Source organism: Pholis gunnellus (assembly GCF_910591455.1).
Source record: "Pholis gunnellus genome assembly, chromosome: 11".
Classification (NCBI taxonomy): domain Eukaryota; kingdom Metazoa; phylum Chordata; class Actinopteri; order Perciformes; family Pholidae; genus Pholis; species Pholis gunnellus.
In genome coordinates, this window is record NC_136538.1 from 9077800 (window position 1) to 9105163 (window position 27364).

Consider the following 27364-nt stretch of genomic DNA (forward strand, 5'->3'; position numbering starts at 1 on the left):
CATGTTTGTGTGTCCAGAATCGACTTGAGATATCCGGGAAGGAGAGCGATTTTGGATCATCAAACATTCAGGAGAAGACCTCGTTAAGTTCTCTTTATTTTCTTTATTTTATTAAAAATTGCAACAACAAAAAAAAAAACATTGATCAATTATGAACATTATAAGCGAAAGGCTTTTAATATGCATATGTACAAACAGGATATGACGGGAAGAAAATCATAAATACTCTTTCATCAAAATGGAGAAATGCCTGCAACGTCGGAAGCAACCACACTGTTAAAAAACCAGAGTGATGAGATGAATCGCTTTCACTCTTTACCAAGATACACAAGCTCCTCTTTCCTCACTTCTCACACAAGTCCACTCCTTTTGTTCCGTGTTGTTGATTTGCCTTTCACGTAATCCTCATTTCAGCTACCACTCATACCAACAGCAATATCAGCACCATAGTCTTTGAGAGGAACTTTAACAATGTCCCTACTATCAAATCTCTCCTGTTAGGAAGATTAATATGCACCAATTCTAAGAAAGTGTATCCTCCTTTACAGAGAATTGTATAAAAAGCACCATATTATTAAGTTTATGAAGTATGTTAAGCCAGAAGAGGAAGTGCTAGGCATGCTTTCTACAATCTACAATTGCAAGCACCATATCCCAGTTAGGTAGCTTTATGTTTGTTAACCGGTTTGAACCACTTCATAATAAGGCATCCTTTGTAAAGGTTCTGTAAGATGTATTTGAGGGCTTTTACTTTTGGGTTGCCAAAACTCCCTTTGGCTCCTCCACCATGCCGCCTGCTTTTACATGGTCGTAGTTACAAATTCAAGTCATCAAATATTCAGTTCGTAAACAATTAAAAGTTGCTAAAAACTTTGGTCCAGATGTTCAGCTCTTTTACAGAAGGTCAGGGGTCAACTAAAAAGCTAAAAAAAATTTAATTTCAGGGGATATTTCACAACCCCAACATTAATAAAAACCCTTATTTACAACTTATAAACCTTAATCAAAGGATGACTTATTAAATGATTAGTAATAATCTGTTCTCTTCATAGCACCAACAGAGAACAGGCACCACAGTAAACGTGAGATGTCAATACGTCACTGTGAATGCAAACCCTTTACCGTTAGCACCGTATGTGGATTCGCTTTAAGATTTGTTTTGTCCAAACCCACTATCCTCACCTAAATTCAAAACCCCCTCCCTGTTCAAATATGGGGCGCTGCAGCCAATCCAGTGCCGCCATCTGGGCAACAGAGTGAGTAAATTTACAAACAGTGTTCTGTTAAGACGGCCCAGGATCTCCCCCCCCCCCCTCCCCTCCTCCACCCGTCTGGCCTCAGTTCCTGGGCTGGGAGTTGAACTCCTGGCAGATGTTGCTGATGATCTTGGGTACAAATTTGTAGAGGTTGTCGAACTCGTCCACGAAGAAGGAGTGCTCCTTGTCGGGGTCCGTGGCGATGTACTCCAGCTCATCCTGGGCTGCCCAGGCAATGCCGATGGAGTAGGCGATCACACCTAGATCACAAGGAGGGACAGCAGATTACACAGGCAGACTTCACATGTGTTTTTTTCTACCATAAACACACAAAATGCACGACACCTGTGTTTTTATAAATACAAGGAATTAATCACTGCTTGACTGAACCTTATCTCCCTAAAGTCTCTAAAGTCTTGACCTCTAACCTTGACGGTGGACAGCCTGTGCAGGCACCCTGACGTCATCATAGGAGCGCCCATCTGTAATGACAATCATGATCTTGCGTTTGTTGGGTTTGGACTTGCTGAACAGCTGCTCCGCGGCGAACGTGATGGCGGCACCGGTGCTCGTCCCGCCGCTCCAGTAGTTGATGCGTTTGATGGCGTTCAGCAGCTCGGCCTTGTTGTTGTACTGGCCGAAGCCCAACTCCAGCCTCTGCTCGTAGGTGTACTGCACGGCTCCGACCCTCGTGTCGGTGTCGGAGATCTCGAACTCCCGCGTGATGTTGGCCACAAACTGCAGCACCGTGCGGAAGTTCCCGGTTCCCACGCTGCTGGAGCCGTCGATGACGAAGGCGATGTCGGCGGCGTTGAGGCAGGTTTTGCTGCACATCAGGCGGTCTGTGTCGCACACTCTCTTCACCAGGGGCTGCACGGCCTTCCTCAGAGCAAACCAGCTGGTCACGGGCAGGGAGAAGAAGCCGTTGGTCCGACACACAGCCTGCGGGGTGGAGGGCACACTTTGTTTCAAAACCGGGCACGTTTTAATCGAAGCATCGACACACCTCTGTGACAGTACTCCACCTTGTCAACAAAGTTGGTCTCGACCAGGTTCTGTTTCTCGTTGTCATCGGGGCCCTCGATGGTGACGAAGAATATGTTGATGCCAGACTCGCGAGCGAGCCGAGAGGCCTCCTCCACCTTGTCAGTGGGCCAGCCGTCCACCAGCACCACGGCGACGTTGGGAGCTGCCCCTCGGTTTCCATTGGCGTCACTGAAGTAGTGCTTGTTGATGTAAGAGAGGGCCTTTCCTGTCAGTGCACCAGGGGGCAGCAGGAAGACTGTTAACATTATGCTACATCCACTCTCTGCACAAGTCTGCGGTTGAAATGCAGGAATGCATTCAGGATGAGACTAGATGAGAGAGAAGAACCAATCTGTTGTTCGCAAAGTTCATATGCAACCAATGACTAAAAATGGACTGTAGAGTATAAAATGAAACAAAAGGACAATATATAATATATATATATATATATATATATATATATATATATATATATGTGTGTGTTTTGAAAGTGCTCATTATGTACATTCAGTGGACTGAGATTTTTGGAAGCTGTATGTCTTTCCTAAATATGTGTAGAAGCAACCTTCCTAAAAAAGAATGCAGCATAAACACTTCATGTCGTAGTGTACAAATATACACATGTACTTTAACCGTACATCATCACCAAAATAGTGACATCCTATCATTTCGTCCGTCATTGTCTCGTTGGTGGCCTACACCATGGCGGAGCAGGAGAGGCCCCGTCGGAGACCTCAACCTCTCACACTCTCTCGTATGATTAAAGAGCGTGGATGCAAAATTTAGCAAGTTTATAAAGACACATGTGGCAGTGGAGGCATCTCGCTGACGCACCAAACAGCAGAAAAACAGTACTCACCCTCTGAGAGCTGACCCCCATGGGCTGGTAAAACCAAATGCTTTTTGGTCAGAGCAGAAGGAAAACAAGGCTCACAGACGCAGGACTATAATTTAGCTCACAGTGTCTCGCGGCAAATTTAGATTTAATTCTATCCCTGCATGTGAAAATGTGCCTGGGGTAGTAGGGCATGTGATAATTGCACCTCTTTCACTTTCACACTTGCATTTGGTGGCATTTACTGTATCTGGCAGCTGACAGCGGGTCGCTCACCTACATTGGAGAGGCCTCCCTTCTGCCCAATCTTTTCTACGGCTGACTTCACCTCTCTGGAGTTGGAGTAAGACCTCAGACTGATCTCCGTCACAGGGTCATCCCTTCAGACAAACACAACGAGTAATCACATTATGTTTCCTTATCTCATAAATGGTTCACAGTAACACGACAGGAGCAGTGAGGTTACCCGTATTGGATGACGCCCATCATGGGTCCAGCCACACCCACGCTGATGACCTGAGCCACCTCGGACAGGAAGTCCTTCTGGATCTTAAAGCGCCTCTTGCCAATGCTCCAGCTCCCGTCCATCAGGAAGGCCAGGTCCACCATACAATCTGCAAAATCATGTGTTTGGTAATACAGTTATTACAGGTTCAATGCGTCGTAGCAAGAACAAGTCAATGTGACAGACATTAAAGGTTTAGAGCAATGTTTTACAGTGGGCACCGTTTTTTTTTAATGTCATGAATATGAATCTATGCTCTGCCCCAATTTTCGCCAGGATTATCAAAATCCAAAGATGCAATAAACAAAGACATTTTGTGCATGGTGGCTTTTAAAAAGTGTGAGAGACATACTTGGGTCTCCTTGTGACGCCGCAACTTCAGGTGCTCTGGGTGCAGGTTCCTGCTCCCTCATGTTGAAACCTGAAAACCAAGAAACACACAAGTCTGCTTTTCTGCTAAAATCTGCTTTTCAGGCTTCATACTGTAAAGAATACTTTTCCCACATTTCACGAGTCATTGACATATGTATTCTCAAGTCCAATCCCTTGTAATCACACAGCATTTATAAGGGATATTCAGTATATACTACACTCTTAATACAAAGTAAGAGGGAAGGTCAGTTGAAGTTGTCTCAGTTTGTTTGGTTACATTTCCATTGAACATGAATGGTAATGGTGAATGGACTTGTACTTGTACAGCGCTTTGTCTTCCGATGACTCAAAGCGCTTTTACACGTATACATGTCCTTCACTCATTCACCCATTCATACTGATAGCAGGGCTGCACCTTCCCACCTCGTCAGCCCATCAGGACTCGTGAATTTTGCCATCAGAACGATCGAATCATTCACACACATACATACACAATTTGGGGATAGGTGTCTTGGCCCAAGGACTCGTCGACATGGACTAGCGGGATCGAACCGTCAATCCTCTGATTGAATGGCGGCCCGCTCTAACATTGAGCCGTATGACACATTCCCAGCTGTCCACTTTCTAGAGGTCCCAAATGTTTGCCTGTATCTGTTGTGGCAAAAAGTATGCCAAAAAGGAACCAATTTTATCCTCAAGCAACCAACGTGCCATTTGACTTTGACTCCGAATCCCTTCAATTACAGGCTCAGCGGAAACCCAGATGCTTTTTTCCCCCTTGGATGGCCTCGGTTTGGTTTGTACTTACAGTCTGAACTGAGGACTTACTGGCAAAGTGACTGTTTTGGTGCACAGAGAGGAGGAGTGCAAGCGGTCTTACCTGATTCATAAGGATTTGTGTCTGGCTTCCAAGCGTCCACTGGCTCCACTGCATAGATGATGTCATACAAGCGCAGCATTAGCACATTTCTACCGCCAAGCAGCAAGTAACGAACTAACAACACTCACCATGGTGGCTACATCGAAAGGTCGATTTCTCTTTGTCATCCTTTTTGTAAGCTCTACTCATTATTAGAAGGCTAAAGCCGCAGCAGTTAGGAGAACCTTACAACTCACTGAATAGCAGAGCGAATGACAGAAAGGAGTAGGATTGCTTTGTAGATGCTATTTGATGTGTCTGATGATGATGCTTTCCTGGAGACAAACCATGGTAACCACTGCTCACCTCTAGTTTGGGTTGTATCCAATGGCGCTTTACGGTAGCCATCTGAGTCGGTGGAGCGAGGCACTAAAAGCGAAGACATCGTCAGTGAGACTGTGACACATGTGAATCAAATGTAAACACGTCATGGTGTTACAGCCTGCTCCCATCATATCAGCTCAACATCAGCTCCATGGTATGTTTGCGGCTGTGTCATCAAACAGATGGAGGGTCATCTGAAAGAGCGGGCTTTTTTTGTGTGTTTTGTCAAAGGGCCATATTGTAGGAGGTTTGTATTTTCTAACGTTAAGACTGTGACAAAAAACAAATTCCACTTAATGGAATAGTTCAACATTTTGCGTAATACGTGTATTCGATTTCGTGCCGAGAGTTAGACGAGTGAAAATGACATCGACGCGGCCCATTTAAACACTAAATGAAACAAGATAGAAACTAAACTAATCCTGTGTTAGAACATAAAATGGGAATATGAGAGTGTGGTCGGGTCACTGAGAGAAAACACTCAAACAGGTTTGACATCTACAAAATTGCAATCCGTACATATGACAATATATAAAAACCTGAACCCAAAGACTTGTTAGTTCCCAGTAAAAAGAATAGAAAAGCACTTACGGTACGGTCCAAAGTTATAAAACCAGCGCTCATATTCTGAGATATCAGGCCTGTGATCCCGAGCTAGAGGAGGATGTTGTGACACCTGTTAGTATTCCCACAATGCACCTCAGAGGGAAAAAAACCACACATTTCCATGGTTGTGATTGGTCACACAACCAATCCCATACCAGTGAAAACAACGGCTTTGTGCAGAATTATCACTCACAGTGTCTCTCTCTTTTTCTCTCACATGCACACAATAATAACATAATGCTCTTCTCCTCTGCACTTCACCGGACTCTCTCACATGGCAGGCAGATGGCATGTAAAGACAATGTCCCAGCAGATACCTCACTCTATCAGTGACACGGGCATGCTATGTTTGCACATGCAACACAAATGGACGCAAGGTGTAGTAACCTGCCGCTATGAAGAGGGGGGGGGGGGCAGCACACACCAAACTGTAGTGTGGTGCTGCCTTAGACTGTGATTTACCTGTAATCTCAGGTGTGTCCGTCTCACTCCACGTGTATCCTGAGTCTGGAGCTGCATAACTAACATCTGAACGTACGGCAGAAAAGGTGGAGGCATCAGCAGTTACAAGAGTTACAGTCATAAGTCAGTTACATGCTGACTTATGACTAATGATACACCCGTAGGCCTCTGCTGGACTTTGTATTTAGCGCTAATTAACAAATATTAAAAATAGTTAACTGAGATGGTAAACATGATAGTTGAGTGTCGTTAACGGATCCGTGATTATGAACCGATAATCCACGATAATGTTACGTTGTGAACAAGAAATCTGTGTTGACATGGGAAGAGAAGAGCTCGTAACGTTGTTGATAACAGTTATCGTACGGAGGTTTCAGTGACTTTATGGTGCGTTCACGCTTTACTTAGTAAAACTGAGTATTGGGAAAAGTTGAATTATAACGTTGTCATGATGTGTTCCAATGTAAACTTGTAAAATGTAGTTTTTGGCGGGAGACTTGAGTAAATACAGTCATTTGACACAGCAATATAAAATAGATATTACGAAGGGAATTATGACCTGAACATACTCACACTAGCTTTAGGCAGCTTGTAATGCATAATAAAAACTACTAATGCCAAGATTTATTTCAATCAATACAAATTTGTTCGAAAATAAGAGAATAACAGTTGATATGATTATTCGGGAGGGTGATGAAAAAGTGTAATCTGGAGCCTTGTACACCAGCTGCTATAACAAAACAAAACAACGCCAACGCATCTCTAAAAGTTATATTTGCTCCTTTTTTTCCTGCTGATCCCATTCGTGAGTTAAAACAATGATTTGATGTGAACTGTGACTTTATTATGGTACATATTACACCTGCATGTTGGCATTGGCATTTTGAAAAGATGATGTATCTTTAGAAGAGTAATCTCTCTTAATACATCATGTTGTGAAAATGTTAGCCTGCTGACGGTAGCATTTAAAGAAAACATTTACATTTGTATTAGAATAAGCTTATGAATTGTTAAAGAAGAATGATCTTATTTTGTAGTTGGTGTACCTGCTGGTTGTCGAGCTCCTGTGAACCAATCAGGACGAGGTAAGGAGGGAGGCGCCCAATCCCTTCTGGGAAAAACTGTGCAGGGGAAGATTAGAAAGCTGTGTTCAGGACACGCACAGAGGAGGAGCATACTTGTGACCTCCACTAAACCTGCCACGTTATTAGTGGGGTATGCACAAGATGTTCAGCCTCTAGTCTGACACTAAACATACAGTAGTCAGTCAGACAGTGACTGAGCAGACTAAGGGTTGTTTTAGTGAAGTTTAGCCTCACCCTCTCGAGGGTAGAGAGACAGAGGAAACCCACCTCTCAGGGAAAATACGTTTTATAATTGTTCAGTTTTCTCCCTGCTGCGCTTGGCAACACAGTTTGTTGACACAGACTCAAAGTTTAAACTTAAAACGTGACAAATACATCAGGCTCTCTAATTGGCCAGACTCTTGCATGGCCTGAAGTTAATCAAAATGTGATTGAACACCAGAAGCCCAAACAGCTGAGCAAAACCATAACAGTGCATGGCATCTGCCTAAACTGACTGAGCCATGACAACACACTTCAGTTAACCCCTCCCTGTGGTGGATTGGCAGCTTACACAAACACACAGCATGGGCTCTGAGATTCCCATCCAGTGGCAGCAAGAGAGCAGGGCCTTTGTTGACCGGGTCGGGCTGGGCGAGACCGGCCAGCGGCTCAGCGAAGCGCGAGAGTATTATTCTAAAGTTGGTGTCAAACTAGGGACAGTGTAGATAGTAGGACGCAGAGATTAGCCTAATCTGCTGCTGGTCCAAGGCCCAGCGCTATACAGCAGACAGTGGTGTTATTTTTTCTGATGAAACGGGTGCTTTAAAAGGATTGAGTTTAACTCTCCTGGTCATAGCCACTTCAGTGGTCACTGCGGCCAGAAGGTCAGAGCGGGATCGGGGACACTGAGCCTCACCTTGGGTTGCTGCTCAGTCTGCAATATGTTTGCAGGAGAGTTGGTAATATGCAATTTCTCCGAAAGTCATAAAACATTTTCACGCCAAACCAAAAGAATCTCGACATGTGTTACAGAGGGTTTTTTTTATGAATCTTTGTGGTTGTCATGTGGGCATATGTCGTTACAAATGCAAGGCTCAACAGGGTCATAACATTTCCAGAAAGCTGAGCAGTAAATGTGAACATCTGTTAGGGGTAGCCGGGTGGCAAAGCAACTGGGGAGAAACCCCTTCAACTCATAAACTCCAAAGCCGGCAAGCATAGACCCTGCTGGAGTATCGTCGAAAAAGAAATTGAATCCCTGCCGGCTCCGGTGGCGCTGCTGTGTAGCTGATCCTCACCTCTGACCTCTGACCTTAAGCTTGAAGAATTTCCCTAAGGGGTTCTATAAAGTCTCACATTGTTATCCACAAGCTGCCGATCTGAATAGTTGTTCTCTGCGCCGATCGGATACTTTAAATATGCTCAGCAGAAACAGATAAATGATGCACTAGCTTGAAACCGCTTGCACTGCATAATAGAAATCCTATCATACAATCAACCGTCACTTAAATGGATACAGCCCTGTCTAATTTTAGGGATATAATGGTTTTGCATTCCACAGAAGCAAAAACAGAAGCGTATTCTTCTGCGGGCCAAACCGAGCCTGGGTTGAATGTCGAGAGCTTTCTATTCTTGACAGGCTGGAGATTGGGCCCAGATCCCTGCAGTGCTGTGGACGGGGTCATATACGTCTCTCTGGGAGCAGCGCTGCGCCACTTGGTGCTGCTGCTTTGATCTCTCTCTCCCTCTCTGCAAGCTTTTACAAGGGAGGGGAAGAGGCCAGCCCAGATGGGATCTGTCATAAGATGTTATTACAGTACCGCCGGAGCGCCTTTCTCATCGGTGTCTTATCTAAAAGAGAGAGTTGAGAGTTTGCTGGTGACTCAGAATAGTGGCGATGGGGTGCAAGATGAATTCAGGATGATGATATCACATCATCGCTCATCTCTGAGGCGTACGGACATACTCTCTGCTCAATTTTTCATGTGGGGTTTAGTGGAAATATGTAATTGTATTTCTGGAAAGTGACCACGCTTTGAACTAAAGCATCTCACAGAGGGTAAACATTAGTGAACACCCAGGGTTTTATCTCCCTCGGTCCTGTTTGATCAGACCTGTGTACTTCTCTACATCAGTGTCGAGAACTGCTAGGACAGTTTGGGATAGTTCGGGGGCTCCATCCACAAATGTAGCCCAGCTGTTTCGCTTTGAGTGAAGTTGAAGGCATTTTCTCCGCAGCATGATATCAAAAACAAAAGGAGATATGCTGGGCGTATTTACAGGCCTTAACTCAGCTTCATTTGCCTTTTCATCTTAGAGAATGAAAACAGGAACAAGAGGATGTGCCCGATGACAGAGAACAGTGGTTATCGTGAAAGGAATGTTAGATGAGACGCTTGATGGAGTGGATTAGTGGCGACCCTGGGGTGAAGATCACAGGGGCTTATGGGTTTGGATACGAGGGTCAGACTTACAGCAGTCTTCGTTTTCGGGATTCTTGTTCCAACAAAGTCATCTGTCCCGTCCCCCCACCCCCCCCCTGAAGCCCTTGACCCACATTCCCTGTCAGTCCCACCTGTTTGTTACTCTGTTGCTGTGTGTGTGTTAATGATGAGGCTGACCTGGGCCAAGTGGAGAGGATGGTTGTCTCCTGATAGTCGACCCTGCCGCCGGTCTGCGCAGACCTGGGCCCAAGATGTGGAGACAAACGTATTTATTACGAGGCAACATGTAACGACACTCATCTTTTGTATGTGCGCTGACAGTAAACATGGAGCACACTAAAAACACTCGGTTAAAAAATTGACCTTGAAAGACAACAGAACAGATGTTCCGCTTCAATAGAACAATCTGGTCCGGCACTGTGTTAGAAAACTAGTAAAAGCCTTTTAAAGCAGCAGCGCATGTACCGAACAGAGATGCCATGCAGAGTTTACATGTATCGGTACAAAAGGAAGACAGGGCAAAGAGCAAATGTTGAGATGGTTTTATGGTTACGGTAGAACGAAAAAAAAGACATCATGAAGTTTAAAGCTTGGTTTACCTGCACTGGCACGTTGTGGGTATTTATTTGGATAGCCACTTCCTCTGGATACTTTGAAGAAATGTCATGGTTTAGTTTTGTTACATGGGCTGTGAAAGACTTTCCAAGAGCAGCAGAATCAGTACAAGTATTGACATACCTTGGCCGGGTTTCTTTCCTTGCTCATTCTGTGACTGTCCTATCCCAGTGTGAGTGTGGGCAAATTTAGACAAACACATTTTAATGTAAATACAACATCTTGGTTTTGGATTAAGTATAAACCAATCACCCGGGTCATGGTTTTACTGTTTTACGTTTTTTTTTTTAGCTTAAAACAAGTGAACTGAACTGATTTCCATTATTAGATACACAAGTTGTGCCGTTAAACTAACATCAAAACCTTGGATACAGAATACACGATTCATTTTAATGCACACTTTTCCCAAAGGACTAATGTACCGCAAACACCCCATGCTTGATGTAGACATTTATTCCTGCATACACCCCAGTGCAACGCAACACCCCCCCGTACCCTCATGCCACCCCCACAACCCCTCTTTGCTTTGTTGCACTTACTTGAGGCAAGGTATGGGTGACTGCTGCCTGGATAGAAGAAAGACAAATGGGGTGCCAATATGGAAAGGAGAGAGATAATGTTACAGAAAATGAAAGAGAAAGAGATGGTCGGGAGGTTGTCTGGCACGCCGCCCATCTCATTTACACACATACCTTAAGATATTGCAGCATTGTCTACTCACTGTAGCTGCATTTCCATCCAAAACAGGGCCGATGACTCGCAGTGATTACTGTCTGATAATGTTTTCATTTAATAAGAGCGATGAAAGGTCTGCCGATCAAGTGTACAGCGAAGTCAGCCAAGCAACTGAGCAGCACCGTGCAAACTTCATCACAGACCAGCTGTAATTTGTCATAATTGCAGTTGTGACTTGTAATTGCCGGCTGCAATCGTTCGTCTTCATCACTCCGTGTCACACACATGAAAGCTTGTTCTGGCTAACAGCGTTTCTAGTTACAAGCTGCTAATGTTAGTTAGACGTCAGCTAGGCGGCACACTGGCTGCAAGTGGATCTTTCTGTGTGGATCGGTATTATTGGATCATTGACGGCATCCTGCATCCAATTAAATACACGATCCTGCACGTTGCATACACGGATCCAGAAAAGAATTCGCTTTTTGTACATATGAATGCAAAAAAAAAGGATTTAAGTGTGTGTTTGTTGAAATCACCTGGATCCCTAACTTTTTGGACAGCAGCACGAGGCTTGGTAGTAGTGGTGGTGGTGGTGGTGGTTGGAGCCAGTGTGGTGGTGGTGGTGGGCTCAGGTGTTGTAGTCGTAGGCCGCGCTGTGGCGACCGCGGGGGATATGGCCTCCTTTTGACCTGAAAGGAGACTGATTAAGGCGGTCGCGTACAAGATGGATGGACAGGGAGGAAGAGCGTCTACAGTAACCTCTGTGTTGTAATGCATTCTTGACATTCTTCACCAGACTGCAGCACTACGACTCCCCATTCATCCTGAGCGCAGTTCAACACGCCAGACTCAAGCGCAGGGACATTTGTGTACGTAGTAACCTTTTGTCCTCAGAATGTGTGACAGATGTCCTTTTAAACTGTGCAAAAACTGTTTGAAAAGTACATTTAACCTTTATTTCAACAGCATTTCAATAACTATCATTGAATTTGTAGAAACTACAAATTATATAAATGCTGTTTCATTTAAAACATTTCATGTTTCAACCAAATTTCTCTGTTTGAACCAAAATGTCTACATATTTTTGTTCATTGCTTACTGGATTCTAATCAGATTGTTCAAACTAAATGTAATGCTGCAAAATTCATATTAACGTGAAAGATGCATGATGTGAGTGTAAAAATAACCCTCCTCTCACTCGTTTTCACGTAGGTTGGTCTTGAGATGACGTAGTCCAGAGTAGATGGGTAGATCACTCCTTTCATGGGCTTCCCCTCTGAAACACAGCAGATCCAGCTGTTGGTTGGAGGGCTGCCTCTAAATAACTGTGTTTAACAGGGTTTACTTCATTATTAATACCTGAGATGACGAACGACTCCTTCCACTTGGGTAGAGACAGGGAGCTCACGCCATTGGATTTAGTGCCATTGTAGTTGTTCTTCCCCTCCATCTTCCTAACGATCACCTTTCCTCCTGTGTTGGTGATGACGCCACTGTGGACACAAAATGTTTTCTCGGATATTATATCTATATATATATCAAAAGGCTACTATGACTGCCGCAAATCGCTTTATTTGACATTCATCACTCCGCTGTTAACCTGTGGATGGCTGCGTTGCAGATGCTGGAGATGGAGGCGAACACAACTGTCCCATAGACATGCAGCTTCATCTCCTTACAGTTTGGGGGACATTTGACTATGAACTCTGGGAGATTGATCCTCCCTGCTCTGACATCACACTCTATGGCTGGAACAACTGTGGAGAGAAGAAGAAGTAGGAGCAGGATGGTGGAAGACAAAATATTAGAAGGGTCAGGATTGTTGTGTAGATGCTGAAGTGACATATATACACATTTTCTATAGCAGTTTAGTTCGAGCTGGAACAATTAGTTAATGAATTGATGGATCAATTGGCAGGAAAATGATCTGCAACTATTTTCATTGTCAAATAATTGTTTATTTGTCAAGCAAAAAGCATTTTCTCTATCATAAGGTCTATTTTTTGTTCTGTTTCCAGCCTATAAATGAATCGTGAAAGCTTTTTCATAATGAAGTGATTTAGAAAGTCTGTATTTTTGGAATAAGTGAATTAAAAGAGATTGCAGTAGAGACAATAACACCGGGACTGATGGAGATTAAAGGCTTGCTTGTGATGATGTCTACCTTGCTTTGGTTTCTTGTTCTTTGATCCGTTAGGCTTGGCCCAGCAAGCACAGGACAGGAGCAGCGCTGCGGGTGAGGCAGAGGGAGTTTCACATAATAGCAGACAAAGTAACGTAATCATCAGTGTGTTTACTGTACACACAACCTCTGTGACTGAGGATGCTGCTGTTTGATGCTGTGTGAATGTACAGAAATCTGACTCTCGGGGAGTATTTGGGAAAATACGAAACATTGTAGTGTAGGATGACATATTCAAAACCAGCGTACTCCTGCAGACAGACAGACAGGTTGCTCACCGAGACAAATGGCCGTGAGTGATGCTCTGATCATGATGGGTGGTGTGTCGGTTCAGCAGGTCAGCCAGATGTCCTTGTCTAACCTCCCGACCTTAGAGAGAAGAGAAGCAGCAATATTTCACTGTCGTCCTCTGAAACCCATTTCCTGCTTACACGCTGAACGTAACTTTGGTCACTTTATTCAACATTTCTGAGAGTGTAGTGTCAGCTGGAAACAAGACAGAGTAAACTTGTGCCTCTAGGATACACTTTCCAGAGACTTTTGGATAAATAGCAGACAGACTGTGGATTGTAACACGGAGCTGAATGACTCCTCCAGCATCCACAAAACCAAACGTGGCCAAGTAAACATTTAGATAACATTTATTATATCTTACGCTGTGGCACCTACTTTTGAGATCAGTCAAATCAATGGATTGCATGTCAGCGTAGCGCACCCTTTCTTGTTCCAATTATTTGGGTTACAAATGGCTGAAACTATTTGCCAAAAAGAAGCTCCACAGCGAACATCTGGGCTGAAACAAAACGGTATGTAAGAGCCCTCCCTCTATCTATGGAGTCAGACTCAAATAGAGAGCACACACAGACACAGTTTAATGTGTAAGGAATGGGGACCTCTGCTCAATCAGATGGCGTTTCTGTTTGACACTAACAACCACATCAAGCTGGATCCCATTTTGAAATACAAGCTGTTTACAGTAGACGGAGAAAATGTATCTTCGTGTCTGTCATCGCGATTCAAAGGTTATCAATTCAAAGGGTCGCCTGTGTTAACTAGAACACAAGTGGCTCAGACACTGCAGGTTTGTTGTAGTAATGATAACGCTGCAACAGCAACGTCTGAATTAAGACAGCCAGCCAGAGGAAGTCTTAACACTGGCTGGAAGATGAACTAAATATGAGAGCAACCCCAGTCCCTGCTCTGTGCCGAGGCGCTGGGATGGAGGTTATGAATGAGGCCTCCCAGTTAACAGAGGAATGCTGCACCTCCCACGAGGGCGGCATCACGTCTGTCACTGCCGCCACACTCCAGCAGGTTCAATCTGATCAAGTGGGAACATGTGATCATACAGCGACCTCTGAGGCAGGGTCAGATGTGATGCAGTTCAGACATGTGCATGTTAGCAATATGAAGCATTAGGCTACCATTGAAAATACAATGTAGAATTACACCTGTTCATTTTGCAATCTGTGATTAGATATTTGGCTTTGTTGTGTCCACTCACTCATATTATTGACTCATTTAATTCGAGACATATTTTGATTGTATTCAGTCGTCATGAGGGATAACGGAGGATCTACTTACCTCGACGTCATCATCACTGACATTGACATGGCAATTTGTGTATGGGGGGATCTAACAGCACTCTTTATTCATCTAACATTTTCTCTCTGGTTATTTGATGCAGGTATATAGCTTTGCATGCTTATGATGTGTTTTCAATTGGGCATGCAATGGTTTTACGGTTTTACGCGGGTTTCCGGCAGAGTTATGATTTGGGCTGTTTTTTATTAAATTGGGCGGGTTTTAAGTTATATTTGGGCTGGAAACTGGCAATCTGATCTGGCTGCTGTGGAGGAGGATAAATCTGTGTGTGAAGAGTCCAAACCGTAACACAATTACTGGTGCCCCTGAGCAAGGCGTTTTACCTTCAACTGCTCCAGTGCGTTGCCAGGTGTGAATGTGTGAATGGAGCTAGACTTTTTTTAGGTTTTATACAAAGAAATGGCAATGAGTCATAGGCATTATTGCATTTTGACGCTCTATGATTGTGACTGCTGGAGTGCAGTTATACATACTTTAGTTATACATACTTATATATTATATTATACTTATTTATCATCTAATAAAATGAGTCATTCAGTCAATAGAGCACAGATGGGGCAGTGAAAAGTTCAAATTTCTCCTAATCAAATTGTGTTGTCTGTATGTGAAATATGAAGCTAGCGCAAGCAACTTGTTAGCCTAGCTTAGCAAGACTGGAAACTGGGAAACAGCTAGTCTGGCTCTGTAACAAAATCTGCTCCTCTAAAGCTCACTAATTGACACTTCAGTTTTTCTTTTTTTAATTCACACAGAAACCGAAGTGTAAAACAGCATGTTGTGGTTTTAAGGGTAGTTAGGTTCATTCAATCAAGCACTATCACTTGGCCGGGTGCAGTGACTTACTGTAGTGCAGTCTAACGCAGGTTGCCTCGCAACCTGGAGGTGACCACAGAACCCCAGGAATCCACTGTGCCGAGCCAAGAAATGGTCTGGCACATAACCTCGCTTAAAACCACAACTTGTTGTTTTTACACATTTTGGTTTTTGTACGGATTAAAAAAACGTTTTTAGACCAGCTGTAAAGACGGATGGTGGGCCGATTCTTTTTAAACTTTTGGATACAGCCAGCTTATATGTTTTTGTATCTAGTCTTTATGCTAATAATAATAATATTTTTTTTATAATTATTTTCATCTTACTCTCTTCAAGAATGTGAATAAGTGCATTTCACAAAATACTGAACCATTCCTTTGAAACCTAAGAAAGATATCATACTGTATCTATCGTAAGAGTGAAACCGTGTCCCGTGCTGGATCTTCATCACAATGGTATAAAGCATCACGGTCCGGCCAGGCTGGTGAACACAAGTGTGCGGTGTAATAAAATGAATTGTTGCAGTTACCTCTATCAGTTATTTCCATGCACAGTTCTCTATTGCAGCTTCTACTGTACATAAAGTGTGCATGAGGTGCTTGTTGTGTACTGAACTGTGTGATTTCTCATCTAATGATGGCATTTTGTGAGTGAATACACACCACAAACCAACATATCGTGTTAAGGTTAAATTAATTTAGCTGCAGTTGGCAGAGATAGGACTTTCCCTGATGCAGCTCTACATATTTATCTGACATTCATGAGCACTGACATGATTTTTCCACAGTGTTGTGCTTTGACAGGCAGATGGATCACTGCTGCACAGTCAGGACTACAATTTGTCCTCGCGGGGTAAGAAAGCTGAGGCTGGGAACAAGCTGGGACAGATACATCTACAGTAAAGGAGACCGACCTGCAGCGTATGAGAGCTGAGTCAGCGTGCTTCACTGGATAATTCAAACTACAAAACTGATCTGTCATACACCTGCGAGGAAATCTAAACCGTGAACACCGTGTTCCCCGATGTAAAAGAAACCTTCGGCTCGGTGACTTTGTTCCTCTGAAGTGCCATTTAAGGAAGGCGTGACATCATTGCAGGACCAAATGAAATGAGCAAAAAAATAACAATAATTTCAGGCCTCTTCATTTCTGTTCTCAGTCTGCGCCTCTAACTGCCTCCAAGCAGTAAAACGTGGATCAAATGATATCCTTTGACAAACACTGTAGGGAGTTTCCTGTACAGAAGATAATAGATCCCGAGGGTACTCAAAGACACACACCCACACACACACACACACACATTTAACTAAAGGATAAAGCAAACAGAGACTCACCATCTTACCACCACAACAAACAAAAACGATGTGGGTGTTGCATATCGTGCATACACCCGTGTTAAACTTCAGATAAGGCATGTGTGGTACCTACAGCACAGCAACAAATCAAACAAACTGTTCACCGCGAACAACTGTGTAAAAAAACAAGCACAGGGATTTGCACAGCCACTTCAAAAGATGAAAGCATCTATGCAGAGGCCTCAGTCACTTTCAAACCCAGCAGCTCAGACAGGTCAAATAGTTTGAGGAATTAATGCGCAATTCAATTTGGAATAGCATTCCCTCAACTGTGGATTACACGCACAAAACAACTTACTAAGATTACAAGGCCAAGCAGTGTTGTGCAAAGTCTGCTGGACTGCTGTTGAAGTGACATGAACATTTTCAGCTCCTGCAGGGCAAATGTCCGCTGATTTTCGATGCGTAACAACAAGGAATCTGATAATACAGGGTGAAAATCACACCTGGCAGGAGAGTCACAGGTATATGGTGGCTAAAAGGCAAACAGGATGTACAGTCGCTGTCTGTGCCTGTTTCAAAGGACAGCACACAATGGGTTCTCCAAGCAGGGACCACCACACACACCTGTGACACACTTAGAAGTGTTCGAAGGCCGTTGTTGATAAGCACTGATAACGCACTGAAATTCATTTGATTATTTCCAGCTTTTTCATCAGTAATGGTGAACTTTAGGGCCATACACCGTCACGCCAAAACACAAGGACTGTATTTTGATCCTCCTCCATTTCAGCGGCACCTACATTCCTTGTCCGGGGTGGCCAGTGTAAATGCAACAAGGGTAAGCACAGGCTGAGGCTTATTTGAGTAGCAAGATTCATGACCTGTAGAACTTGGTTTCACAGTGTTCCTGAGTGATGGCACGCCTGCAGTGAGCGAGTATTTACACTCACCCAGTGCCAGGGAGTGTTAAATCCCAGCATTCACAGGTGCCAAAAATGTACTGTAAGCATATATGTGCCAAGTGTTGTAGCAACAAGCACACTAAAGAACCAATAGGGGAGATCAGACACAGCGGAAAGCCAACATGTCTCTACAAGGTCATTTCTGTACCTTTTTTGGGTCGGGGCTGCTGGGACAGTATTTGTTTATCAAGCCCAGAACAGGCTGAATTACTTTAATTCTTGGCACCGGCTTGACTGCAAGCCAGAGCCTGTCGTCTGCTGCTGGACATGTTGTATAGAGACCACCTGTGCTTAATCAGGCTCCATCAAACCATACAGAAATGTCAGGAAGAATAAACAAAGAATTGTCAAACATAATGTGCATGAAATAAAAATAAAAGCTGAAGAATTCACCTCTCCAGTTTGCTGACTATTACACAGGCAAAATGAGTCATTTCAAAATAAAGGCTTGGGATAGCCAGATAGAAATATAAAAGCTGGATCACTTCCCAAAGATCATATTTTATATTCAGCACTGAGAGGCTGTAGGCTACAGTAGGAATGATCATGAATTCATTCAGCTAAAAACCTAACTTTAGGAAAGAGGAGGGGGTGTTAGAAAAACGGGAAACATTAGAAAAAATAAACAGAAAGTTGCCGAAAACAAACACTGAATGTTTGCAGCGATTCGCTTATTTGGACAGCCTGTCAAATCTCACAAGGTCGGCTGAAATTAAGCAGTCACAAATTGCAAAACGAAAAAGTAGCTAAATGAAAAGTGAAAAAACGCCAAAAACCTTGCGTTGTGTTTGTTAAAATGTCTTACGGACCTGATGATCAAAAGTACTCAAATGTGCTTGCAATTTATATTAATGAGTCGCAATTACGCACCATTTAAAAAAAGTTGGTAATTAATTCACGCCACGCAGCAGCAAACACAGTCCATATGTGGATTTGAATGGTAGCTGTCTGTTCAAAATCCTCATCATCGTAAAGCGATGAAGGTAAACTTACCTGAGAAAAATTATCCTCCAGGCGTTAAAATAAAGTAATTCCCTGCGCAGTGTTCCCCCGAAATCCTCACTCTTTCATTGAAAAGCAACGTTGAACCAGCGGGCGTGTGTGCAGGCGCTGAACTGTTCCACCTGGACTTTTACTCCTGCATGATCGGAGCGCTCATTAAACGTGGAGAACGGGACGGGGCCAGAGTTCCCCCCTCTTTGCCCGTCCCACTTCAGGCACCCAGCTCTTCACCAGGCAGAACAAGATCAGTAACCCGGGGCCAACAGGAGAGGATGACAGGATGCCAGGAAGACCTGGCGCTCAGCAACATGGCATTGCAAGCATCCTTTTGTTTGCTTGACATGTCTTTTTTTATGTATAGAGAAGAAGCCAACACATGTATTCATAGTTTCAGCATGCCCATGCAATGGATTTGCTTTCTGCTGGCACTTTAAGCTGCATATTGTCTGTTATGTAAAGGGAAGAAAACCGAGCAATTATTTTGGTTATATGTTCTGCAACTCACTCATCCCATCATCTGACTGAGAATTAAATCAATTTATAAGATCAGTGTGTAAACTCTCACCAGAGTAATCTCTCCTCCTCCACCAAGTAGACCAATAAACACCTGTTTGAGAAACAGACGCTTCAAGTCACATCCACTGTCACTTTGGGGTTTGTGGCTTTTGTCTGCTGCTGTGGTCTACAGACACACACACACACACACACACACACACACACACACACACACACACACACACACACACACACACACACACACACACACACACACACACACACACACACACACTGTTAGTCAATGCAGATTGGCACACACAAGCTGCTGCTGTTATACACTATGTGGATGTTTATGATTTAAAGGTTTTAGGGCTGCTGTAAAAGAGCTCATTGTGCGTGTGATTATGGTATTTGCAGAAAAGCAGAAACCACCTCAGGAACTTTTTCTTTTTTTTTAAAGATTAAGCCTTCACGCCTCAAGTAGATAATTGCCTTGATGTTGCTAGAAAAAAACAGATCAGGTGTTGTTTCAGGGTGACTCATTTCTCTTTCAACAGTGCCATGAGTTAGAGAGCTCATCAGCAGAAATACATCCACCACACCCACGGAACAGTAGAGTTTTAAGATTTCTGCATCAACAGACAGGATGCTTCAGAGAATGGAGATGTAAAATGACACAATTGTTGGCTGGTGGACAAAGTAAAGTCTGGCATTTATCAGGGAAAGCTCGTGAAAACTTGTGAAAACTCCTGTTTCCACAAGTGTGAAATAAGAATCAGAAAGTAATTTAATAACATTGGTTACAAATACAGTTTATTAACACGGGTAAGACCAAATACTCTTCATCTCCCCTTGTAATTCAAGCATTGGTCCTCAGAGCCTGTCACACCAGTACTCTGATGTTTCAATGTGTGAGGGCAGGTCAGTGTGGAAGACCTCCTGTGGGTCAGTTGGAGGAGTCTGAGGAGGGCTGTTTACCCCTGAGTCGCTGTCAGGATTGGACGTGGCGTATTTCGCCTCCAGCTTCTGGACAGAAAGTAACGCAGGTGGGGGCGGGGCCTCAGCCTTGGGTTTAATGATTTTAAAGTGTTGCAGATGCACCACCTCCTTGCGCTCTCGTGTGCACGGCAGCAGCACAGAGACGTCCTTGCGAAACTTGGAGCTCATGCCGAAGTAGATGAGCGGGTTGTAGAAGCTGGCAGACTTGGCGAAGAGACGGGTGATGATGCTGGTTGTGCTTGGCACGTGGAAGCCCCAGGCTGACCACATAGACACCACTGCATATGGGGACCAGGCCATGATGAAAGCTGTGCAGATTACAATGGAAATCTGGAGAGGAACACGAGGGAACAATTGGAATACCGTGAAAGGAGGATTGTTACAGACGGGGCACTTTAAAGTAGATCTTTAAAGAGTCATTTTAATTTCCTAGTCAAGTCTCTCCAATAAAAAAACCTCAGAAACAAAGTATATTTGTCCTACCCTTGTGACATCTCTCTCCACCTTCCTTTGACGGGGGGTGAGGAAACCATCAGCTGACATGGCATTGGTGCTTTTCACTGTGTTGATAATGGAGACGTAGCCGAAGAGCATGATCATCACAGGGATGAAAAAGCAGAAGATGAGGATGGAGATTATGTAGGACTTGTGGATGGTGGAGTAATTGGCTTTGGACCAGTCCACCTCACAGGTGCCATAACCTCGATCTAAGAAACAGAAGACACCGAGGTCAGATCCATGTTTTCAAAAGTAAAGTTGTATACTCCTTACTTCTGTTAGGTTAGTGTGTGAGAACAGACCGGTGTAGCTGCCCCAGCCCAGCAGTGGAGCAACAGACCAAAACAGTGCTCCGGTCCAAATGAAGATGAGCGATACGGCAATGGTGTTAAGGCTGATACAATAAGCTGCAGAAACACACAACAAGGAACGCGAATACAACATAATATTCCCAGGTTATGGAACAGACATTGTGATTGTTTGTTGTTTGAAAAGGTTAAATGCTATGACTTTGGCAAACGCAGGGCAGAAAAAGTGAGAGGCACTTAAAGATGCAGCATTCTTGACTTGTTATGAATGTCTGTGACATTTATTGAACAATGAGTTTGTTTCTTATATTAACAGCCTTTGCAAACATTTGTGACTGAAAAGAACCTCTGTTGACCAAGTATGCAAAGCTTTGTGCAAGAAAGGAAATCAATTTCTGAGCAGCGCTCACAGATCTTATGTCAATATACCACAAGAGGTGAATTACAGTTTGTGACAGAGGATTGTTTTTTGTGTCAGCTTTGTTCTGGTGAATTACTTGTATTGTTGCTTGGATTCCTGCAAGTTTACCTGGCCTAAATTATTTGGACCTAAAATCATGTAGCATTTTTTCATTTGTCTGATTTACATCACTATCTGTTGCTGTTTGCAGTAGTTGCAGCTGCACTCTGGCAGTAAAATTGATGATATTCCACATGTACCACCAATGTTCATAGTTTAACCACCAATGTAAAAAAAACAACCCACACATTTTATGATCAGCAACAAACACAGTGAAAACTCTTACGCCATGCTGACAAAAGACGCAGTTGCTCAACCTAATTTCCATACAATTAAGACATTCTTTAGCATCACTTACACCCGAAAATAGAAAATGTCACCTCAAGCTAACTTAATGACATGTTGGCGAGATGTAAATGAAATTGCTGGAGACAAGTGGTAGTAATTTCCCCAGCTGAAGTCGGTAATAAGGTTTTATTAGCACTGAAAAGCACACTTTTCCGTTAGATAAGAACTGCTGAAATGTGAGGCGGGCAAAGTCGCTGGTCTGAAGCTTTCTTTATGTTCTCTCAGTTCAATTCAGGGAGTATAGGTCTCACCTTTGTTTGGGTGACATCCCTTGATGTATCTGGTGACGCTGATAACGGTCAATGTGTTGATACTCGCAAGGCCAAAGAGCAAAGTGAAGAAACCGTCTACCTGGAAGAAAACTAAGGGGTTAGTGAATCATGTCCTGGAATGGTCTTTGACGCCTCGGGGCTTAGATCCATTGCCGGCCCAATAGTTCTAAACCTTTGTCTGTTGAGATTGTTGTGCTTTGGACTGATAGAGACGCGCTTCCTGTCTTTAAGCCAATATGCTCCAGACCCAGAGCATCTCATCTAATGTGAGCTGCTAGCTTTGTAACTTGCACGATCAGCATTTACGTAATTTCGTTAAGGCTGTTAATAGATTCGACTTTGATTTCTACAAAACGCTGGTGGAGAAAACAGTTCAATGTCTGCCCAATGCATTAAACCCTGAAGCTTTTTAACATTCAGTTCATTGTTTGAGAAGATGATCTTTTAATCACAGCTCTCCTTAAAGGGAATTATGCTACAGTGTTTCAGTCTGTCTCCAACTGTGCGACACCCAGCTCCTTGCTGTGCCATTTCAAGGTGACATGGATCACTTAAGGTCTCTTACTGATTGCTGTCTTGATCTTCCTTAGTCCTAATCCTATTACTGTCAGTCATCCTCACATTTGCCAGATTACTGGTCTGCCAAAGTCTGAATCAGTGTGATTTTAAACTTTTTAAAAGAATTTAGGACGGTGGCTTCTTGAAATGTGATCCTCCCGGATCACCTCACAGTATCGTGGTTTACCTCTACTGTCTGTCTTGGTTTATGTTGGATCATAGAACAAGTATCAGAAAAAGTAATGACTTTAAATCAGAGTATTTCTTTATACGCCTTGTACACTGCTTTGAAAATCCTTTCCCTGTGCTCCACTTTGCAGCATAAAAAGGTGTCATATTCAATAATGTTCTGTCCCACAGGGTGCAACACACTGGGATCTGGCACGGCTTGCAACTGCTCATGTCCCATCATGCTCCATACAGTAATCTGCTAATGCTCCTCACATGCCTGTCTGATTCACCTTCCTGTTTCTTCCCTCCTCTATTTCTGTCGCCTCTCACTTTCCCCTTATTTACTTCCGACACTCTCCCAGGGGACGGTGAAATGAGAGGGGCGTACTGCTGCTATGCCAATATTTCTCCTACACCTAGCAACCTGAGATTGGATGCCTGAGAGATGAGATCATTTCAGTGGCTGTACTGAAACTTAAGAGCAGCAGACATTGATTTACAATATCTCTCTCACCCAGGGTTTTTGGGGGTTTACACTCCTGAGACTGAAAGTATTCTGGTTACACCTGCTTGTTTTCGTTCACTCACGGAGTTCTCGGTTTCCACCGCAGCCTAGCCTTGAGCAAGAAAAATACCCTGGACGAATTCCAAGCTGAAGTATGACAACTATTTAATTTCAAGCTGAGACTGTGGTAGGAGAAAAACCTAGAAATTCTCTTAAATGACACGCAGCAACTCATTCGTTCAGTAACATAAGAGCATGTGATCAAGTCATGCAATCGTGTCTGCAGTTCTTATTTGTTTCGTGTTTGACAGGTTCCATGCTGCTCAAAGTTTCCCCATTTAAAGGCCTCCACAGTGGTAATCTTATTATAGATTTAACCTCCAGCCCACATGGCTACTAGCATAATCCATTATACACCACACACACACACACACACACACACACACACACACACACACACACACACACACACACACACACACACACACCACCCACCCACACACTTTACTGTAAGACTTCCATTGATTCTTGTGATGTACTTCATTAATTTGGTCATTTCCAAACAGCGTTCCTGGGATTTGACTAATTGTTAATGCTGTAAATGGCAAAGCAATTACAAATTTGGTTGGAAATATATATAAAATAATAAGTTATTCTGTTAAATTCAACTCTTTAAAATCAAGTATTGTCTTAATGTGGCTTTTACCTGGCAGGTCCAGATCCAGTTGATTAAATACCCATCATCCTTGAAGATATTGAAAATTTCCAGGATCCCTCTGGAGTAGCCGAATATGGAGATGCTCGCATCAGAGACGGCAAGGTTTAAAGTGAGGAAATCTGTTGACTGAAGCGAGGCTCGCTGTCTGTACAGGACGAACATCACTAAACTGTTTCCAAACCAGGACAGCCATCCTGCAGAGAAGCAAATATGCAGCACATTCAGTGAATATTTAGTGACCCACATATCATTTGGTATAGTAAAGTAGAGTAGATTAAAAAAAGAGTAGAACAGAGTAGAGTTGTGGATAGTATAGTAAAGTATAGTAGCAGATTTGTGTACAGTGTACATGTGGATCACATCATTTTATAGTATAGTAAAATAAAATAGAAAACAGTAGAACAGAGTAGAGTTGTGTGGAGTAAGTACAGCGTAGTATAATAGCAAATTCGGGGAGAGTATTGTGTAGTAAAGTACAACAGATTAGAATTATAGGTAATATATTTGTATAGTATATCAGAGTGTACAAACATACCAACATTTTAGTATAGCTTAGAAAAGGGTTTGTGATATTATGTTGTATTATATTATATTGAATTACATTAAATAAGTATAGCTTAGCATAACATAGCATAATGCAAAATAGTAGAGTAGAGTATTATTGTATCACCTGGAATTATACCCACATAGTTTTCAAGTTTAGTATCGCTATAGTACAGAGGCATTTAGTGTAGTGTAATATAGTAGCAAACTAGCACTAGATTAGAGTATAATAGAGTGGATAGTATAGCAAAGTACAGTCAATAGAGTGGGGTATATCAGAGGAGAGTGCAGTACACCGTGACATATTTGAACACTTTAAAGTAGTGCTTTATGCAGTAGAGTTAAGTTGAGCAGAGTACAGTGTTAGAATGTGTTGCTAGTTCCTGACCCCTATCATTGTGTTAGCTGCTAAGTAAAACTTAATAATTATAGAACAGAGACCAGAGTAGCGGTTAAACTATTTTGTTAGATAACAGTGGAAAAAAGCCAAGAGATCCCTTGTCTTTTTATTACTCGGTCTGTGTTACTCGAACTCCCTCGACTGCATCAGTTCCACCAACACAGACCACATTGTCTGTGTCAGCGTTTCACTGGCCTCTAAAGCCACGAGGAACAACAGCTGTTTTTGTTTGTTGTTTCATTGGTATTACGATGCACAAAGGATGATGTTTTGATGGTTGACTTACCCAACACTAACAGATAGACTCCGATGAAGGTTTCTCCTTGTTCGGACAGAGGGGGTTCTGTGTTCAGATTACTGAGGTTATTATTCCTCCATGGAATATTCATAACCTTCACAGGAAAATCCTTCAACGTTATTTCCATGGCCGGAGCTTTGAAGCTAAGGCATGAATCCTATGTCCTCGACAGTAGCTCTGCTCTCCTCTGCTTCCAGTAGACACAACGTTGTTACACCAATGGGAACGTCCAGTCAGTTCATTTTAAATCCAGCTTAGGCGCAGACACTAATACCTCACCACTCACTGTACAAATGATTACACCTGTAATCCTGTCTTTTTCTTAGCAACTAAGCAGATAGAGATTTGGGGTGAAAATCCAAGCTAAAGGGGAAATGTCTAGTCAGCCAGTCCACTAATGTAAATTATTTTTAGGGTGTGTGTGTGTGTGTGTGGAGGGGTCCTTTAAGACTCGTCTCACACAAAGACACCCACCAAAGTCATTCACTCATTTGTGGTAAATGTCCAAATTTGTTATAGCTTATCACAGTTTACTATCAACTACTTAACTACAAGTAGGCAACTTGGGTTACTAAAATTATCTTAATAAATATGGAAATATTTAATAAAGCAAGCAGCCAGTTAGCTTAGCTTAGCACAAATACTGGAAACAGCTTCATACTGCAGTATCAATTTTCTCATTTAATTCTCTGCAAGAAAGCCATTAAGCGTATTTCCCAAAATGTTTATTCCAAACTTCACCAATATTGTTTGTTCAAATGAACGCCCTACAGACCAACATGGAGAAACGTCACTTTATACTGTCTGGAGGCAGCGTGGAACAGTGTTGGTGAACAAGCTGTAGAGTCTGGTAACAATTTACGTCATCCTAACCGTTCAAAAAATCCCTTTGTACTTTGCACAAGTCCTGTTCACTAACCGGCATCTCCTCTCCAGAGACATGTTTCTAGTTTCAACTAATCACTTCCATTTGGAAAAAGGGTCATGCAGGTGAGGACTTAGCAGTAGAACACATTCATCTAAATGCACATAAGGCCAGAAGGATCATATAACGTTTAATTAAGACTGCGTGAGCTAATGTGTGCACTGTCAAATTCACTGTGCTCTGATGTCAGTGTGAGAACATCTGGCACTCAAAGAGCGTGTGGAACCCTCTCATATGATTTACAGTACTATGTAATTTATTAGAGGAGAGTTTGGGGATTTCACTAAGACATGCTGATTCAATTGTATTGATTTAAAACCCTTTTGTTGTGCGTAAACTTACAATTGCACCACATCTCCCCTCCTCCACCCTCCTCCTCTTCACAGTGAGCTTCTCTGTGGCAACAAACCTACAGAAGGGGTAACCTGAACCGCCCCCCTCTCAGTCTGTGTTCAGATCACAGTGTGCACCTTGTTTTCCTCCTCTGGCCGCCACAGAGCAGCTCTGCTGGCCCTCAGGATGTGGAGGGAAGGGCCTGCCGCCGCCGCTGCTGCCAGATGCCTCGGTGCTTCCGAGTCCTCCTCATCAAACCTTCACTTTGAGCCTCTGAAAGCCAGTCCGGAGAGAGTGACGGAGCTGAGGGGAAAGTGAACCTCTGACCCAACTGTCACAACTGCAAACACTAAACTCAGTCATCGCTCGCCACCACCCAGAGACGCCACACGACCCAGCTTCCGCTCTGCAGTGATCCCTGTGTATGCAGCCCAGAGCGACTGAGAGGTTTTCTGATGCCTCTGTGGTATGGGTCTTCTGGTCGGAGTGGATAATGCGATAATGGTTGTGGCAGGCATCGTACAGAAACCTCACGGCAACGACAACTCACAGTGCCAGATGT

The 27364-nt window shown here is 43.3% G+C and overlaps 2 protein-coding genes across 6 annotated transcripts; both read right to left on the bottom strand.

The window, feature by feature from the left end:
• Positions 1 to 78: 78 nt before the first annotated feature.
• vit (vitrin) lies at positions 79 to 19114 on the bottom strand. 5 transcript variants are annotated; one of them, XM_079168782.1, is made up of 21 exons: positions 18960 to 19114; positions 13567 to 13657; positions 13271 to 13336; positions 12707 to 12863; positions 12466 to 12599; positions 12305 to 12382; positions 11643 to 11795; positions 10971 to 10997; positions 10555 to 10593; positions 10416 to 10466; positions 9994 to 10056; positions 7352 to 7426; positions 5829 to 5891; positions 5220 to 5282; positions 4875 to 4922; positions 3975 to 4043; positions 3584 to 3731; positions 3394 to 3497; positions 2282 to 2508; positions 1685 to 2198; positions 79 to 1516 (listed from the first exon to the last, which is right to left on the bottom strand). In XM_079168782.1, exons 2-21 carry the CDS (start codon positions 13598 to 13600, stop codon positions 1338 to 1340), a joined length of 2292 nt encoding a protein of 763 aa, XP_079024908.1. In that variant the 5' UTR covers positions 13601 to 13657; positions 18960 to 19114; the 3' UTR covers positions 79 to 1337. The 5 variants fall into 5 exon arrangements, with proteins under 5 accessions (XP_079024908.1, XP_079024907.1, XP_079024910.1 ...); XM_079168781.1 differs by lacking the exon at positions 5829 to 5891 and adding an exon at positions 6306 to 6371; XM_079168784.1 differs by lacking the exon at positions 4875 to 4922.
• Positions 19115 to 20339: 1225 nt separating this feature from the next.
• Positions 20340 to 25671, bottom strand: LOC306702927 (opsin-5-like; the record flags this gene model as incomplete). The annotated part of the gene is made up of 6 exons (XM_079168690.1): positions 20340 to 20795; positions 20949 to 21172; positions 21266 to 21370; positions 22331 to 22430; positions 24292 to 24497; positions 25533 to 25671. The coding sequence occupies 6 exons, from the start codon at positions 25669 to 25671 to the stop codon at positions 20340 to 20342; spliced, it is 1230 nt and encodes a 409-aa protein (XP_079024816.1).
• Positions 25672 to 27364: the final 1693 nt, after the last annotated feature.

Coding starts and splice junctions, on each gene's coding strand:
- vit (XM_079168781.1), bottom strand. CDS start 13,600: ATGATCAGAGCATCACTCACGGCCATTTGTCTCG. Junction 11,796..12,304: donor ACCAACCTACGTGAAAACGA/GTGAGAGGAGGG, acceptor GTCTCCTTTCAG/GTCAAAAGGAGGCCATATCC. Junction 7,427..9,993: donor ATCCTCTCCACTTGGCCCAG/GTCAGCCTCATC, acceptor TCCCCTGCACAG/TTTTTCCCAGAAGGGATTGG.